Below are 18,926 nucleotides of genomic sequence, written 5' to 3'. Positions count from 1 at the left end.
CTCATCATCATCCCTGTAAGCTGAGGTCCCGGAAGTGGCAGCGCTGACAATTCCAAAGTTCGTCCAGTCAAAACAAGAAAAACAAACAGCGCAGAGCGTCGAGTGAATACAAAGAGGGACACTCACGCGAAGGCGACGGGGATATGAATCTTGATCTTCGGCAACGCCTTCCGAGTCCTCGGCTCTGCGACTTTGGGGTGCTTTGGCGCCTTCTCAGTCGGGGTTGGTGAAGAGATCCGAGGACGCTTCAAAGACTGACCAGCCTGAGTAGTTGCCTTGTCACGGGCACTCGGCCGTTCTTGGTCGAGCTTGGATCACCTCTACCTGCGAGGGGGCGACTCGACTTCTTCTCCATCACTTGAGTTGTCGCTTCCTCCATCCCCTTCACCATCGGAAGTCCACTCGCCACTGTCGCTGCCACTCGCCTCGCCTTCCAGTGCTTGCTCTTGCTCCCCGTTGGGCATTGAATACATTTCAATAATAGCCTGAAAGGAAGCAGGGAGAACAAAGTCAGTCGACGCAATATAGGCAGCTGCGCGAGTGAATTCAGATTACAAGCAAAAACTCAGAATCAGACCTGCTCTGGTGCATGAGATTGGTCGAATGGGGGAACTCTCCTAGCTCCCCTGGGATTGTCCTTGTTCCCGGTGATGTCCGACAGCCACTTCTCCAGTGTGTCATCGTCGACCTCCTCCGGGTGGATCCGAGTGGAGTCTTTAAGACCCGAATACATCCACATCGGATGGTCTCAAGCTTGAAGAGGCTGGATGCGCCGCTGAAGAAAGACCTCCAAGAGATCCATACCGGTGACCCCGTCGCGAATAAGCTGGACCACTCGATCGACCAACAGCTTCACGTGCGCCTTCTCCTCCGGGAGCACCTTCAAAGGGGAGGGTTTCTCCACTCGGTCTATGGTAAAGGGAGGGAGGCCAGTCGATTGCCCTGGCGTCGACTGGTCTTTACAGTAAAACCAGGTCGACTGCCATCTGCGAACCGAGTCAGGAAGAATCATGGCCGGAAAGGAGCTTTTCCCTCTTGTCTAGATGCCAAGACCCCCACACATCTGGATCACTTGGGTCCTCTCATCACTCGGATTAGCCTTTTTCACTGTCTAGGAGCGACAACTGAAAATATGCTTGAAAAGACCCCAGTGAGGCCGGCAACCAAGGAAATTCTCACACAAAGAAATGAAAGCGGCGAGACAAACGATTGAGTTGGGGGTAAAATGGTGGAGTTGTGCCCCAAAGAAGTTCAGAAACCCTCGAAAGAAAGGGTGAGGAGGCAAGGAAAATCCACGGTCGACGTGGGTGGCAAGAAGAACACGCTCACCCTCCCGAGGTTGCGGCTCAGATTCCTTCCCCAGAAGCCGTGCCGAGTCATGGGGGATCAGCCCCCCTTCGGCCAGGTCGTCGAGGTCTTCTTGGGTGATCCTCGAGTGGATCCAGTCACCCTGGATCCAGCCCTTCGGCAGGCCGGTCCGCGAAGAAGATCCGCCCCGGCTGGTCGCGTTCCCCTTCGACCTCGTCGTCGCCTTCTTTGCCTGCTCCAGAGCCGCCGTCTTCTCCTTCCCCATTGCCGCCGGCGAGACGCGTACGGAGCGGTGATGCTGGGGCGAGAACGAGCGCAGCGGAGGGACGTGGAGAGGAGAAGAGGAAATGAGAACGCACTGTTCGGGAGACTCCGGTCCAACGCCTTATACGAGGCCGCTTCCGAGTGGCTGACGGGTAGGCCCAGGTGACTCTGTCAAATCCCGTAACGACCGCGCGCGCGATACGTGGCAAAAAAGGCGGCATGGGGATCGAGGCGGCTCCGCTCTATCCCATCCGATTACTGCGGCCTCCCCCGTCCCACGCGCTTCCCAAAATTCGGATCCCACGAAATCTGCGGGCAGCAAATAAACTTGTCAGACTAAAAGATCTCCTCCGCACCGTCACTCGGAGCCTTACAAGTGAAGTAACTCACTCGACAAAGAATTAAGAATGGATCAAGGCGACTGAAAAGGAAGTTGCTGTCATCACTCAGGTCCGTTGATCCGAAACAAGATATGCTCACGGCATGAAAAACGAGTTAGAGAAGTTCTCAACTCCTTCCCCACTCAAACCTCAATCCATTCGGGGGCTAATGACGAAGCTATGTACCTAGGGTAGGGTCATGGACCTGTCCTAACTGCCCTACCCAAGGACATCTCTAGAAGAAACCACCTTTCAATCGACTTGGAGGTGTTCCACTCGACAGACTCGAAGACGCTCGACCAAGAAGCAATCACTCGACCAAGATCCAACCACTCGACGGCCAGGAGACCTGAAGTCACTCCGCACGCTAACGGTCGGTCATTAAGTAGCTTTTATGGTCATCATAGCACTTTATTACTAGCGTTACCAGTAACGCCCTGCCTTAATGTACATTGAACCCTTTGTAACGTGGGCTGGTCGGGGTCCTGGTGCACTCTATATAAGCCACCCCCCTCCTCCGAGACAAGGGTTCGCACCTCTGTAACTCATACTCACATAATCCAGTCGACCGCCTCCGGGCTCCGAGACGTAGGGCTATTAATTCCTCCGAGAAGGGCCTGAACTCGTAAACCTTGCGTGCTTACAACTTCTCCATAGCTAAGATCTTGCCTCTCCATACTTACCCCCCTACACTACTGTCAGACTTAGAACCACGACAGCCGCCCCGCGCGTCCCCACTCAGTTATGCACGTCTTCATCATTCGACCACCTCGCACATCATGACTCGGCCGCCCCGCGCGTTGCCACTCGGTTGGGCACGTCTTCACCACTCGGCCACTCTGCGTTCACCACTCGGTTGTGCACTTCTTCACCACTCGGTCGCCCCACGCGTCGCCACTCGGTTGTATACATCATCGCCCTTCGGCCGCCTCGCGTGTCACCATCAGTTGGACATGTATTCACCTCTACACCCACAACACGGGAACGACTAAGTTAGTCATATGATCAAACCTCATATCACACTCTGTAGCAAGCTTACCTCTTTCGAGCATCACTCAGGGGCTATGTACAACCATTGGCCATTCTTCCCTTAGGGGTTATGCCCATTCGATCAACCCATTGATCACATCAGGAATATCTTTCTAACCATACATGCTCGTTCCGCCGAAAATCTATAAGGGTAGTACTGTCCACTCGGGCGATCACCCAAATCATTTCTTGAAGTCGTCTTCAGGACTGCAAAAGGGTGAAAACGACGCTCCTCTATGGATACACTTGGCCCTTATCCTAGGCTCCAAGGCCTCAGTTTCACAAACTTGGACTCAGAGATGGCATGTGCCGGTGTTCCCCCGGGATAATGAGTGGCATCTCTCCGGAGAGTCAGCCCACACACTAGCCTCACCACTCGGGTTTCATGGCACGTCCATGTCAGACCTCTAGTCTATCTCCTTCGGGAGACATACGAGTGCCACCAAGTTTTTCCTTGTAGTCAACATACCCCGATCAGTTGGGAAGCATGTCCACTTGGACAAATACCCCTTTCACACAAAATCTAACGGTCAATATAAGAAGTACTACTAGAACGATTACTCCCTGAAGTGTCCAGCTTTTTTCTACAGTCGACAGTTTCAAAGATGAATTCATTCACCGTGCCGAGAGCACGAAGATTCAACTACTTGACCGAGTTCTAGGCTGAATTTATTCCATGCCGAGTGCACAAAGATCACTCTGACTGGCTCAGCTCCAGGCTGAGCTTACTTACCATGTCGACTGCGTGGAGGTTTACCAGTAGACTTAAACCCTCTGTCCGACACATCTTGTCCGACAGAGGCTCGGGGACTACACCCAGTGGGTGCACTCAGTGTGCCCCCATTGGAAGAGAACTTAGAAACAAACATTTTGCTCGATGCAAGACCAGCTCCAGATCACTCAAGTGCTACTTGACTTCCGAGTCGAGGAAGGGCAAGCTAGACCAGTACCAGATCCTCAAGTACTACTCGACCTCCGAGTCGGAGAGGAACAAGTTCTATCAGTACCAGCTAAGAAGATTTTTAGATCTCTCAGACCCCTGCCGACTGCCCGCAGTCGACGGCGATCACGGGGACTACACCTAGTGGGTGCACTCAGCGTGCCCCCACTGGAGTAATCTCCACTCGGTATGGCCTGACCGGTCCGAGTGGCGAACAACAAACAAACATGTTCTAAGGCTCCCGTCGGCTACCAAAAAAATGTTATAAGGTGAGTTTAACGCTCCTCCATGGACCTGTTTTGAGCCTTCTTCTAGGACTCAAAGTGTGAAACTCATAAGTTTGTATCTAGAACCGACTCGTATTGACGTTCCTTCGGGATAAGAATGGCATCTCTCCGAGAGAGCAGTCCATGCGTCAATCTTGTTGCCCAGATTTAATGACACATCCATACTCCGATCACAACTTAACCTCTTCCGAGAGATGATCGAATGTCACCAAGTTGCTCCTCGTGGGCACTTACCCCGGATCAGTCGGGAAATACAGTACCAGAATCCATTGAGATTTTGTTCAAACCTTGGTTGTCTGAAAGCATGATGACGGGTACCAAGTATTTTCGTAATCACTCGGGCCAAATTGTGTCTTTCACAAACTCGTTCTGCAAAATCGCAATTGATTCGGGGGTTAATGTTGGGGATACACATAGCAGGTAGGCCCATGAAGGGTCGAAATATCATAAAGCATGGGGTCCACACAACATGTGAGTCCAGATAAATTTCATACAGACATACTATCCACTCGAATGACCATCAAGTCACTCGGATGGCAACAACCACTCGAAGCATAGCACTCCACTCGACCAACTCATTCCACTCGGAGCACCTGATCTCACTCGGATATGCGAAGACCAGCAGTCGACAAGGCACTCAAAGCATCATCTTAGTAGTAGGCTGAGTTATGGCATTAACGCCCCCACTTTGTAACATAGGAGGTGAGGGGGTGGCGCACTCTATATAAGCCACCCCCACCACTAGATTAGGGGGCTTTTTTCTTCTACCTCTCTCTCTTTCTCACCATTTAGCTGGAGGCAAGGAGATTCGTTCTCCTCACTCTCTCTCTCTCTCAAATACACCATGTAATCTCCGGATATACACTAAGATAAAACAAAGCCTCTCCAGAGCATGAGACGTAGGGCTGATATCTCCACCGTGAGAGGCCCGAACTCGCTAAAACCACCGTGTCACCCATTTGCATCTCGATAGATCATGCTCCGTTACCCTATACCTTATTATTGTCGGAATCATTCCCATGACACCCTTAGCATCACATATTTTAACATGTTCTCAATCCATCATCACGTCCCATGGATTTAGTTAGATAACTACCAAAATTATCATAGATAATGATAATTCTATAAAGTGGAACTGCATTAACATGTTTCACCATTTAGCTACCTACTTCTGTTAAGGTCGGTTCGAGTGGAATTTTTATAGTAGTGTTGAACACATGCACAAAAAAATGAGTATATGTTCAACACAACAAAGTTTATAATTGTTTACTATGACTACTTCCGTCCGGAATTAATTGACTCAGATTTGTCTAGATACGGATGTATCTAGACACGAATAACGTGTCTAGACAAATCTAAATCAACTACCCGAATTAGTTGACTCAGATTTTTCTAGATATGGATGTATCTAGACACTTTTTAGTGTTATATACATCTGTATCTAGACAAATCTAAATTAACTAATTTGGAATGGAGGGAGTATTCAGGAAATCTGATTTTTTTTAAAAAAATCAAATGCAACAATAAAACACTCATATCTAGTTTTTCACCACCATTACTTATAACGAAGAGCAATTTTAGGACAACACTAATACATTCTAATCCATGCATGCCTATTCTATCTTAGCAGAACATGTCTTTTGACCTATTCAGTGCATGTGTTACCTTTGTGAACACTCTTATATTTGTAAATGTATACATATATCACCTTTGAGCCATACTAATATTGTTTCCAAAAAACATGCATTATTGATAAACTCACTTATCCCAAAAAATACTTCACAATTTTTGTGTGCTGGTAATATTTCCATTTGGCCCCTAACAACAATACCACACCTTGTAATTTGTGCAACAATCCAAAAGTAGCCAGGATGAACACTTGAAATATGACTAAAAAGCATGTGCATATGAGTCAAAAGATTGATATTTTACAAAAATATTGGTAGCATAATATTTTTGTATTCTTTCCCAACAAATATTTTCTGCAGTGCACTTATTTTTGCATCATCAAGCATCTGTTGCTTTTAACAGGGATAACTTCATAAGTTATAGGAATTACAAACAAACTTTAGTTTAGACATAAAAAAGACTTATGTGGAGAGTGATGCAATCTTGAGGCATAAATGTCAGCTACAAAATGAGCACAAGACACCAAGGCAGTGCAATCCTCTGGCATCAATCATGTCCATGGCTATCCAAAGGGGTCAGCCGCTGACAAATCATGGATATGCTTGCCGATATCATAGTCTGCACTACAATATTTACTCCTGAATTCAAACTGAGCATCTCGGGAAGCTCTGTTTTCCCCTTTTAGTAGCATGTGTTGATAATCTACTGATACACTGCTACCATATACATCAAATTCAATTTTTTTAGCACCTTTGCATTCAAAATAAAGAACGTGGGAAAGTTAACTTGTTTATCATGGCCTACAAATGACTTAAACACAACTTTTTTGAGATGGGTCTCGAGGCATTCAATTGGATGTAGTGGGTCATACCGATGCTCATTTCCATTATTCATCTCCTTATGTTTGTGGAACTAGAAAATGAAAATCAGAAATACATGTTAAAGTTGTTGCAAACTGGATGAGATAATATTTCAAGCAAATCAAACATTTAAAGCAGGGGAAGATGAGTACTCACAATTATGTAGAGCTTTTCCAGAAAGGGAAACCACCCAAGGATGTTAAGAACTGCATCCAATTCAAGGCCAAAAGACCTGAGAGACAAAACCTTCACAGTGCGCATGCAGTTTGAAAGCTAATTGGGTGTATTTCCTGAATATAACATACAATCAACATTACAAAAAGTTATCATCATGTACCGCCAAATGCAATATTAGAGGATGATATTGCTGCTGCTACCTACATCAAATTCAATTTTTTTTAGCACCTTTGCATTCAAAATAAAGAACGTGGGAAAGTTAACTTGTTTATCATGGCCTACAAATGACTTAAACACAACTTTTTTGAGATGGGTCTCGAGGCATTCAATTGGATGTAGTGGGTCATACCGATGCTCATTTTCATTATTCATCTCCTTATGTTTGTGGAACTAGAAAATGAAAATCAGAAATACATGTTAAAGTTGTTGCAAACTGGATGAGATAATATTTCAAGCAAATCAAACATTTAAAGCAGGGGGAGATGAGTACTCACAATTATGTAGAGCTTTTCCAGAAAGGGAAACCACCCAAGGATGTTAAGAACTGCATCCAATTCAAGGCCAAAAGACCTGAGAGACAAAACCTTCACAGTGCGCATGCAGTTTGCAAAGCTAATTGGGTGTATTTCCTGAATATAACATACAATCAACATTACAAAAAGTTATCATCATGTACCGCCAAATGCAATATTAGAGGATGATGTTGCTGCTGCTACCTGGGACACCAGTAGCTTGGATAATACAGGCAAGAAAGGGCCCAATATCTCCAATTTAGGCACTCTAATTACCCGGATAGATACACAATCATAATCAAGGAAACCAAAAGGTAGTAGTAACCTCACAAGGCGAGGAGCATCCTCGATGACTAGTTCTGCTTTTTTACTAGCACTGTCATGGAAACCGATGCTCCTAAGAGTTCGTGAGCTAACATGGAGGCAACCCACACCACGAACATCAGACATGTCTAAGCTCTCCAAGGCATGGCATCCAGAGAGCAATCTGTGGAAGCCGTCCACTGAGAAGGAAATGTAAAATAGGGTGAGCTGCATGAGGAAGGGAAAGTTCAAGGATGACACAATCTTGTTGGGGAAAACACAATTGCCGATCTTGGCAATGAGGAGGGTGGCTATAGAGCAGAGTGTGGATGGCGGCAGCGGGTATGTCTGATGGAACCGATGGTAGCTGATATCGAGCTCCTGGAGGCCAGTGGGGGCTTGGGAGTTGAACTAGTCCTCCACCTGGGCGAATAGGTCACCAGCGAGAGGAGGTTCTGGAAGCAGAGTCGCCGAGCGGGGCCAAGGTGTTTGGAGATTACCTTGGAGACGACTGCGGGGTGGACATAGGAGGTGGGGATGTGGACACCACGGGGTTGAGTGCGAACCTCGAGGTTGAGAGGCGTGGAGCACCACAGATAGCGCCATCGGCGGGAGAGGGCCGATGTGCGACCGCCGTCCTTGGTGGGGAGAAGGGAGATTATGGTGCCGAGGATGTCGTCGGGTAGCCCGCTGATGAATTCATCGGCGGTGTTATCGTGGCCCGTGGCTTCATGGGATTCTCGCTGGCCCATGGCCGGCGGGCAAGGAGAAGGGTGATTTGGCCGCAATACTGGGTGCACTAGTCACCACTCAGGGCCTCCCAGCAACATCGGTGCACTCACACAATTGGGGAATGGTGGAGAGGGGAGATTTGGATCCAAGACGGAGAGCTAGGGTTGGCGACCAGTTCTGCACAAATTGGCAATCCATATTTACTTTCCTCGTTTGCCTCTGGCCGCCAGCTGGCGTCGTCACTGACAACCCATTCTTTTTTTTGACATTGCGACAATGCACCTTTTTTAATTTCTTTCCCTTTTTTCAACACCATGTCACAATTTCTTGTAATGTATCTAAACTTTTCCCTTGTCTCTGTTAGGAATTAATTAGTGAATTAACTAGCGCATGTCTATTGTTAATTAATGAACGGTCATTAGGAAAGGGTGTGTCCAACCTCAAATAGTCATGTCACTTCTTTCTCTATTGCTAGAAGGCATGTGTTCTGAAGGGATGCCTCCAAGTAGGCACATCAATAGAAAACATGTGTAATGGTTCATTCAGTTTGAATCGTGTTTACTCTAATACGTTGTGAGCACACTCTAACCAAGAGCACCCAAGAGCACGAGAGAACACAAAGAGAAGAAAGGCGTGCAGACGCCACGCTGGTGTGCGGCTGCTGGTATACCCAGGCAGCCAGGGTCGAAGGCACTGCATGATACGTCTCCAGCGTATCTATAATTTTTTATTGTTCCATGCTATTATAGTATCAATCTTGGATGTTCTATATGCAATCATATGCAATTATATATCATTTTTTGGGACTAACCTATTAACTTAGTGCCAAGTGCCAGTTGCTATTTTTTTTGCCTATTTTTGGTTTTCTAGGATATCAGTACCAAACAAAATCCAAATGCCACGACGCTTTTTGACAATTTTTTCTGGACAGAAGAGACCCCTAGAAGCTTCGGGAGGATGCCAGATGATGGAGTGGCCCATTAATAGCGGCTTGAACTACGTCGGTACTTCCCTAAAGAGAAAGGGATGATGTAGCACAGCTACAGTAGGTATTTCCCATAGTGATGAGACCAAGGTTATTGAACCAGTAGGAGAACCACGCAACACCACGTAAACAGCTCCTGCACACAAATAACAAATATTGGCAACCTGATGTCGCTTGAAGCTACATCGGTATTTCCCCAAAGAGGAAGGGATTATGCAGCACAGCAGCGGTAGGTATTTCCCTCATATATGAAACCAAGGTTATCGAACTAGTAGGAGAACCAACCAACACAACATAAACAACACATGCACACAGATAACAAATCCTTGCAACCCGACGTGTTAAAGGGGTTGTCAATCCCTTCCGGGGTACGGCGCCTCAAGATAGGCAAACGGGCGTGAGGTAAATTTGTAGTAGATTGATAGATCGAACACCAAATAAATAAATAAGAATAAATTGCAGCAAACTATTTTTGGGTTTTTGGTTTAGAAGATCTGACAATAAACACAGAGTAAAATAGATCGCAAAGGCAAATATAAGAGAAAGAAGACCCGGGGGCGTAGGTTTCACTAGTGGCTTCTCTCGAGAAAAATAGCAAATGGTGGGTGAACAAAAATTCTGTTGGGCAATTGATAGAACTTCAAATACTCATGACGATATCCAGGCAATGATCATTATATAGGCATCACGTTCAAGATTAGTAGACCGAATCCTGCCTGCATCTACTACTATTACTCCACACATCGACCGCTATCCAGCATGCATCTAGTGTATGAAGTTCATGGAGAAACGGAGTAATGAAATAAGAACGATGACATGATGTAGACAAGATCTATCTATGTAGAGATAGACCCCATCGTTTTATCCTTAGTAGCAATGATACATACGTGTTGTTTCCCTTTCTATCACTGGGATCTGCTACCTCTTGAGCACTGCGTTGGATTTCCTCGAAGAGGATAGGATGATGCAGCAAAGTAGCGTAAGTATTTCCCTCAGTTTTTGAGAACCAAGGTATCAATCCAGTAGGAGGCTACACGCGAGTCCCTTGTACCTACACAAAAACAATAGCTCAACGCAACCAACGCGCTTAGGGGTTGTCAATCCCTTCATGGTCACTTACGAAAGTGAGATCTGATAGAGATGATAAATAATATTTTTGGTATTTTTGGTATAGAGATGCAAAGTAAAAAGTAAAATCAAAGAAATAATAAAGTGATGGAGATTGATATGATGAGAAAGAGACCCGGGGCCATAGGTTTCACTAGTGGCTTCTCTCAAGAGCATAAGTATTCTGTGGTGGGTGAACAAATTACTATTGAGCAATTGACAGAATTGAGCATAGTTATGAGAATATCTAGGTATGATCATGTATATAGGCATCACATCCGAGACAAGTAGACCGACTCCTGCCTGCATCTACTACTATTACTCCACTCATCGACCGCTATCCAGCATGCATCTAGAATATTAAGTTAAAAACAGAGTAACGCCTTAAACAAGATGACATGATGTAGAGGGATAGTTTCATGCAATATGATAAAAAACCCATATTGTTATCCTCGATGGAAACAATACAATACGTGCCTTGCTGCCCCTTCTGTCACTGGGAAAGGACACCGCAAGATCAAACCCAAAGCTAAGCACTTCTCCCATGGCAAGAACAACCAATCTAGTAGGCCAAACCAAACTGATAATTCGAAGAGACTTGCAAAGATAACCAATCATACATAAAAGAATTCAAAGAAGATTCGAATATTATTCATAGATAGACTTGATCATAAACCCACAATTCATCGGTCTCAACAAACACACCGCAAAAAGAAGATTACATCGAATAGATCTCCACGAGAGAGGGGGAGAACATTGTATTGAGATCCAAAAAGAGAGAAGAAGCCATCTAGCTACTAACTATGGACCCGTAGGTCTGAAGTAAACTACTCACACTTCATCGGAGGGCCTTGGATGATGATGTAGAAGCCCTCCATGATTGATGCCCCCTCCGGCGGAGCTCTGGAATAGGCCCCAAGATGGGATCTCATGGATACAGAAAGTTGCGGCGGTGGAATTAGGTTTTTGGCTCCGTGTCTGATCGTTTGGGGGTACGTGGATATATATATAGGAGGATGAAGTACATCGGTGGAGCAACAGGGGTCCCACGAGGGTGGGGGCGCGCCTAGGGGGGCAGGGTGCGCCCCCTACCTCGTGGCCTCCTGTTACATGCCTTGACGTAGGGTCCAAGTCTCCTAAGTTGTATTCGGTGAGAAAATCACGTTCCCGAAGGTTTCATTCCGTTTGGACTCCGTTTGATATTCCTTTTCTTCGAAACCCTAAAACAGGCAAAAAAACAGCAATTCTGGGCTGGGCCTCCAGTTAATAGGTTAGTTCCAAAAATAATATAAAAGTGGATAATAAAGCCCAATAATGTCCAAAACAGTAGATAATATAGCATGGAGCAATCAAAAATTATAGATACGTTGGAGACGTATCAGGATCAAGCACCGTAAGATCGAACCCACTTCAAAGCATCTCTTCCCATGGCAAGATAAATAGATCAAGTTGGCCAAACAAAACCCAAATATCGGAGAAGAAATATGAGGCTATAAGAGATCATGCATAAAAGAGATCAAAGAAACTCAAATACTTTCATGGATATAAAAAGATAGATCTGATCATAAACTCAAAGTTCATCGATCCCAACAAACACACCGCAAAAGAGATACATCATATGGATCTCCAAGAGACCATTGTACGCGCCCTGGTGGGTTGTGCCCCCCTCGGGGCACCCCCAGGCGCAGCCAGGGCCCATTGTGTTCCTTCTGGCCCATAAAAATTCTCCGTAAAGTTTCATGGCATTTGGACTCTGTCTGATATTGATTTTCTGCGTTGTAAAAAAACATGGAAAAAACATGAACTGGCACTTGGCACTATGTCAATATGTTAGTACCAAAAAATGATATAAAATGACTATAAAATGTTTATAAAACATCCAAGATTGATAATATAACGACATGGAACAATCAAAAATTATAGATATGTTGGAGACGTATCAGCATCCCCAAGCTTAACTCCTACTCGTCCTCGAGTAGGGAAGTGATAAAAACAGACTTTTTGATGTGGAATGCTTCCTAACATGTCATATCATATTTCTTTTCTTTATAGCATGGACATTTGGACTTTTATATTTTTCAAAGCAATAGTCTAGTTTTGACATGATAATTTAGATACTCAAGCATATCAACAAGCAACCACATCTTTCAAAATATCAATGCTAAAATAAGTTATCCCTGGCCCATCATGCTCAACCATTGATCCATTCATGAAACACACTCGCATATTAGCTATGTCCAATACTCAAGTACGATCATATTGCTGATACGTCTCCGACGTATCTATAATTTTTGATTGCTCCATGCTATATTATCTACTGTTTTGGACTATATTGGGCTTTATTTTCCACTTTTATATTATTTTTGGGACTAACCTATTAAACGGAGGCCCAGCCCAGAATTGCTGTTTTTTGCCTATTTCAGTGTTTCGGATAAACAGAATATCAAACGGAGTCCAAACGGAATAAAATCTTCGGAAACGTGATTTTCTCACTGAACGTGATCCATGAGACTTGGACCCTACTGCTAGGGATCAAAGACGAGGTCACGAGGGTGGGGGCGCCACCCCCCCCCAGGGCACGACCCCTGCCTCGTGGGCCCCTCGGTGCTCCACCGACGTACTCCTTCCTCCTATATATACACACGTACCCCCAAACGATCAGAACAGGAGCCAAAAACCTAATTCCACCGCCGCAACTTTCTGTATCCACGAGATCCCATCTTGGGGCATGTTCCGGAGCTCCGTCGGAAGAGGGTCGTCATCACGGAGGGCTTCTACATCATCCTAGCCCCTCCGATGAAGTGTGAGTAGTTTACCTCAGACCTTCGGGTCCATAGTTAGTAGCTATATGGCTTCTTCTCTCTCTTTGAATCTCAATACAAAGTTCTCCCCCTCTCTTTTGGAGATCTATTCAATGTAATCTTCTTTTTGCGGTGTGTTTGTTGAGACCGATGAATTGTGGGTTTATGATCAAGTCTATCTATGAATAATATTTGAATCTTCTCTGAATTCTTTTATGTATGATTGGTTATCTTTGCAAGTCTCTTCGAATTATCCGTTTGGTTTGGCCAACTATATTGGTAGTTCTTGCCATGGGAGAAGTGCTTAGCTTTGGGTTCGATCTTGCGGTGTCCTTACCCAGTGACAGAAGGGGCAGCAAGGCACGTATTGTATCGTTGACATCAAGGATAACAAGATGGGGTTTATTTCATATTGCATGAATTTATCTCTCTACATCATGTCATCTTGCTTAAGGCGTTACTCTGTTTTTAACTTAATACTCTAGATGCATGCTGGATAGCGGTCGATGAGTGGAGTAATAGTAGTAGATGCAGAATCGTTTCGATCTACTTGTCACGGACGTGATGCCTATATACATGATCATGCCTAGATATTCTCATAATTATGCTCAATTCTATCAATTGCTCAACAGTAATTTGTTCACCCATCGTAGAATACTTATGCTCTTGAGAGAAGCCACTAGTGAAACCTACGGTGCCCGGGTCTATTCTCATCATATCAATCTCCATCACTTTAATATTGTTTTGCTTTTTACTTTGCCTTTACTTTTTACTTTGCATCTTTATACCAAAAATACCAAAAATATTATATCTATCAGATCTCACTCTCATAAGTGACCGTGAAGGGATTGACAACCCCTAATCGCGTTGGTTGCGAGTAGCTATCATTTTGTGCAGGTGCGAGGGACTTGAGCGTGGCCTCCTACTGGATTGATACCTTGGTTCTCAAAAACTGAGGGAAATACTTACGCTACTCTGTTGCATCATCCCTTCCTCTTCGGGGAAAACCAACGCAAGCTCAAGATGTAGCGAGAAGGATTTCTGGCGCCGTTGCCGGGGAGTCTACGCCAAAAGTCAACATACCAAGTACCCATCACAATCCCTATCTCTCGCATTACATTATTTGCCATTTGCCTCTCGTTTTCCTCTCCCCCACTTGACCCTTGCCGTTTTATTTGCCCTCTCCTTCTCCCTCTCTCTCTCTCTATCCTCCCTCTCTATTTGCCTCTTTTTGCCCGTTTCTTGTTTGCCCGTATGGTTGGAATAGTTGTTTATTTATTACTAAACATAGAAGCTAAGATCTATGGACCCTCATCCACTTGCTAATCTTTTTAAGAGATCCAATTATGATGAACCAATTGCTAGTGAGTTTTGTGCACTAGATTATCTTTATGAAGTTTTGCTTGAAATTCGTGAATCTGAAAAGTGTGATGAAATACTTTATGAAGCAATTCACAATAGATCTTTGAATAAAAAGCATGATTGCAATGATTTTACTATAAATTCTCTTGATGTCAATTGTGCTAATAATATGCAAAACCCTAAGCTTGGGGATGCTAGTTTTGCCATGTCTACTACTTGTTGTAATAATCATGATTGGGGTGATTCTTCTTATGATATTGAAAATTTATTTAAGCCCCATGATGAATATGAGATTGATAAGAGTGCTTGCAATATTATTGAAAGTGGGTTTGGAAGAATGTCAACTTTAGATCCCACATATTTGGATAATGATCAATCTTATGGAAGTTTTGATAAAAGTGGGTTTGGAAAGGTCATGACTTTAGTTAATGTTAATCCCACTATTTTGGAAGAGTGTCAACTTTGCATGCATATGGATCGTGTTGAAAATATTTTGTGTGATAGCTATTTTGTTTAATTTGCTTATGATCCCTCATGCAATTATTATGAGAGAGGAAAATATGGTGGTAGAAATTTTCATGTTACTAAATTACCTCTCATTATGTTGGGATTGCTATTGTTTCTTTCCGCTTCCTTGCATATGCTAGTTTTTGCTTGCCTTGGTAATTTGTTTGCCTATAAGATGCCTATGCATAGGAAGTATGTTAGACTTAGATGTGTTTGTCACATGCTTTATGATGCTCTCTTTGTGCTTCAATTCCTGTCTTTCATGTGAGCATCATTAAAATTATCAATGCCTAGCTTTAAGGATTTAAAGAAAAGCGCTTGTTGGGAGACAACCCAATATTTATCCTTCCTATTATTTAATAAATAAATTATTTAGCCTCTGTTTTGGTTGTGTTTTTTGTGTTTAATTAGTGTTTGTGCCAAGTAGAACCGTTGGGAAGACTTGGGGAAAGTCTTGTTGAACTTGCTGTAAAAAACAGAAACTTTAGCGCTCACGAGAACTGCTGTCATTTTTATTTGAAGAGTGATATTTAGTTAATTCTTTTTGCAGATGATTAATAGATAAATTACTCACGTCCAGAAATTTATTTTAGAATTGTTGGGGTTCCAGATTTTGCGCCAGCTACAGATTACTACAGACTGCTCTGTTTTTGACAGATTCTGTTTTTTCGTGTGTTGTTTGCTTATTTTGATGAATCTATGGCTAGTAAAATAGTTTATAATCCATAGAGAAGTTGGAATAAAGTAGGTTTAACACCAATATAAATAAATAATGAGTTCATTACAGTACCTTGAAGTGGTCTTTTGTTTTCTTTCGCTAACGGAGCTCACGAGTTTTCTATTTTGAGTTTTGTGTTGTGATGTTTTCAAGTTTTGGGTGAATTCTTTTGATGGATCATGGAACAAGGAGTGGCAAGAGCCTAAGCTTGGGGATGCCCATGGCACCCCCAAGATAATCCAAGGACACCAAAAAGTCAAAGCTTGGGGATGCCCCGGAAGGCATCCCCTCTTTTCGTCCACTTCCATCGGTAATTTACTTGGAACTATATTTTTATTCACCAACATGATATGTGTTTTGCTTGGAGCGTCTTGTATTATTTGTGTCTTTGTTTGTTAGTATGCCACAATCATCCTTGCTGTACACACCTTTTGAGAGAGCCATACATGAATTAAAATTTGATAGAATACTCTATGTGCTTCACTTATATCTTTTGAGCTAGATAATTTTGCTCTATGTGCTTCACTTATATCTTTTGAGCTAGATAATTTTGCTCTATGTGCTTCACTTATATCTTTTGAGCTAGACAATTTTGCTCTATGTGCTTCACTTAGATCTTTTAGAGCACGGTGGTGGATTCGTTTTAAAGAAACTATTGATCTCTCGTGCTTCACTTAAATTAATTTAAGAGTCTCTTAATAGCAAGGTAATTTTCCTAATAATAATATGCTTGGTATTCAAGATTTGTGGAACTTTCTTTTGAGTGTGTTGAATACTAAGAAAAGATTGAAGCATGATAATTGTTTTGAGATATGGAGGTGATAATATTAAAGTCATGCTAGTTGAGTAGTTGTGAATTTAAAGAATACTTGTGTTGAAGTTTGTGATTCTTGTAGCATGCACGTATGGTGAACCGTTATGTGATGAATTCGAAGCATGATTTATTTATTGATTGTCTTCCTTATGAGTGGCGATCGGGGACGAGCGATGGTCTTTTCCTACCAATCTATCCCCCTAGGAGCATGCGCGTAATACTTTGCTTTGATAACTTCTAGATTTTTGCAATAAGTATATGAGTTCTTTATGACTAATGTTGAGTCCATGGATCATACGCACTCCCACCCTTCCACCCTTGCTAGCCTCTCTAATACCGCGCAACTTTCGTCGGTATCATACACCTACCATATACCTTCCTCAAAACAGCCACCATACCTACCTATTATGGCATTTCCATAGCCATTCCGAGATATATTGCCATGCAACTTCCCACCATCTAGTTCATCATGACACATCCATCATTGTCATATTGCTTAAAATGATCATGTAGTTGACATAGTATTTGTGGCAAAGCCACCGTTCATAATTCTTTCATACTTGTCACTCTTGATTCATTGCATATCCCAGTACACCGTCGGAGGCATTCATATAGAGTCATCCTTTGTTTTAGTATCGAGTTGTAATAATTGAGTTGTAAATAAATAGAAGTGTGATGATAATCATTCAATAGAGCATTGTCCCAAATAAAAAAAGAAAGGCCAAAGAAAAAAAGAAGGCCCAAAAAATAAATAAATAAATAAGGGGCAATGATACTATCCTTTTTTCCACACTTGTGCTTCAAAGTAGCACCATGATATAGCGAGTCTCATATATTGTGCTTCAAAGTAGCACCATGTTCTTCATATAGAGAGTCTCATATGTTGTCACTTTCATATACTAGTGGGAATTTTATGTTATAGAACTTGGCTTGTATATTCCAATGATGGGCTTCCTCAAATTTCCCTAGGTCTTCATGAGCAAGCAAGTTGGATGCACACCCACTAGTTTCTTTTGTTGAGCTTTCATACATTTACAGCTCTAGTGCATCCGTTGCATGGCAATCCCTACTCACTCACATTGATATCTATTGATGGGCATCTCCATAGCCCGTTGATACGCCTAGTTGATGTGAGACTATCTTCTCCTTTTTGTCTTCTCCACAAGCACCATTCTATTCCACCTATAGTGCTATATCCATGGCTCACGCTCATGTATTACGTGAAGATTGAAAAAGTTTTGAAAAAGTTAGAGTATGAAACAATTGCTTGGCCTATCATCGGGGTTGTGCATGATTTAAATACTTTGTGTGGGGAAGATGGAGCATAGCCAGACTATATGATTTTGTAGGGATAACTTTCTTTGGCCATGTTATTTTGAGAAGACATAATTGCTTTGTTAGTATGCTTGAAGTATTATTATTTTCTATGTCAATATAAACTTTTGTCTGAAATCTTTCTAATCTGAATATTCATACCACAATTAAGAAGATTTGCATTGAAATTATGCCAAGTAGCACTCCGCATCAAAAATTCTCTTTTTATCATTTACCTACTCGAGGACAAGCAGGAATTAAGCTTGGGGATGCCTGATACGTCTCCAACGTATCTATAATTTTTGATTGCTCCATGCTATATTATCTACTATTTTGGACTATATTGGGCTTTATTTTCCACTTTTATATTATTTTTGGGACTAACCTATTAAACGGAGGCCCAACCCAGAATTGCTGTTTTTTGCCTATTTCAGTGTTTCGGATAAACAGAATATCAAACGGAGTCCAAACGGAATAAAATCTTCGGAAACGTGATTTTCTCACCGAACGTGATCCAGGAGACTTGGACCCTACTGCAAGGGATCAAAGAGGTGGTCACGAGGGTGGGGGGCGCGCCCCCCCCCTAGGGCACGCCCCCTGCCTCGTGGGCCCCTCGGTGCTCCACCAACGTACTCCTTCCTCCTATATATACACACGTACCCCCAAATGATCAGAACAGGAGCCAAAAACCTAATTCCACTGCCGCAACTTTCTGTATCCACGAGATCCTATCTTGGGGCCTGTTCCGGAGCTCCGCCGGAGAGGGCCGTCATCACGGAGGGCTTCTACATCATCATAGCCCTCCGATGAAGTGTGAGTAGTTTACCTCAGACCTTCGGGTCCATAGTTAGTAGCTATATGGCTTCTTCTCTCTCTTTGAATCTCAATACAAAGTTC

The 18,926-nt window shown here is 43.4% G+C and overlaps 1 protein-coding gene across 1 annotated transcript; it reads right to left on the bottom strand.

Moving 5' to 3' along the window:
- Window positions 1-6,945: 6,945 nt before the first annotated feature.
- On the bottom strand, window positions 6,946-8,441 carry LOC125516537 (putative F-box/LRR-repeat protein At5g02700). The gene is made up of 5 exons (XM_048681949.1): window positions 8,190-8,441; window positions 7,591-8,070; window positions 7,369-7,503; window positions 7,103-7,264; window positions 6,946-6,987 (listed from the first exon to the last, which is right to left on the bottom strand). Exons 1-5 carry the CDS (start codon window positions 8,439-8,441, stop codon window positions 6,946-6,948), a joined length of 1,071 nt encoding a protein of 356 aa, XP_048537906.1.
- Between the last annotated feature and the right edge of the window lie 10,485 nt (window positions 8,442-18,926).

The sequence above is a fragment of the Triticum urartu genome, chromosome 6, assembly GCF_003073215.2.
Source record: "Triticum urartu cultivar G1812 chromosome 6, Tu2.1, whole genome shotgun sequence".
Taxonomy (NCBI): Eukaryota; Viridiplantae; Streptophyta; class Magnoliopsida; order Poales; family Poaceae; genus Triticum; species Triticum urartu.
The sequence above is the reverse complement of the archived record's forward strand: the minus strand, read 5'-3'. Positions and strand labels throughout refer to the sequence as shown.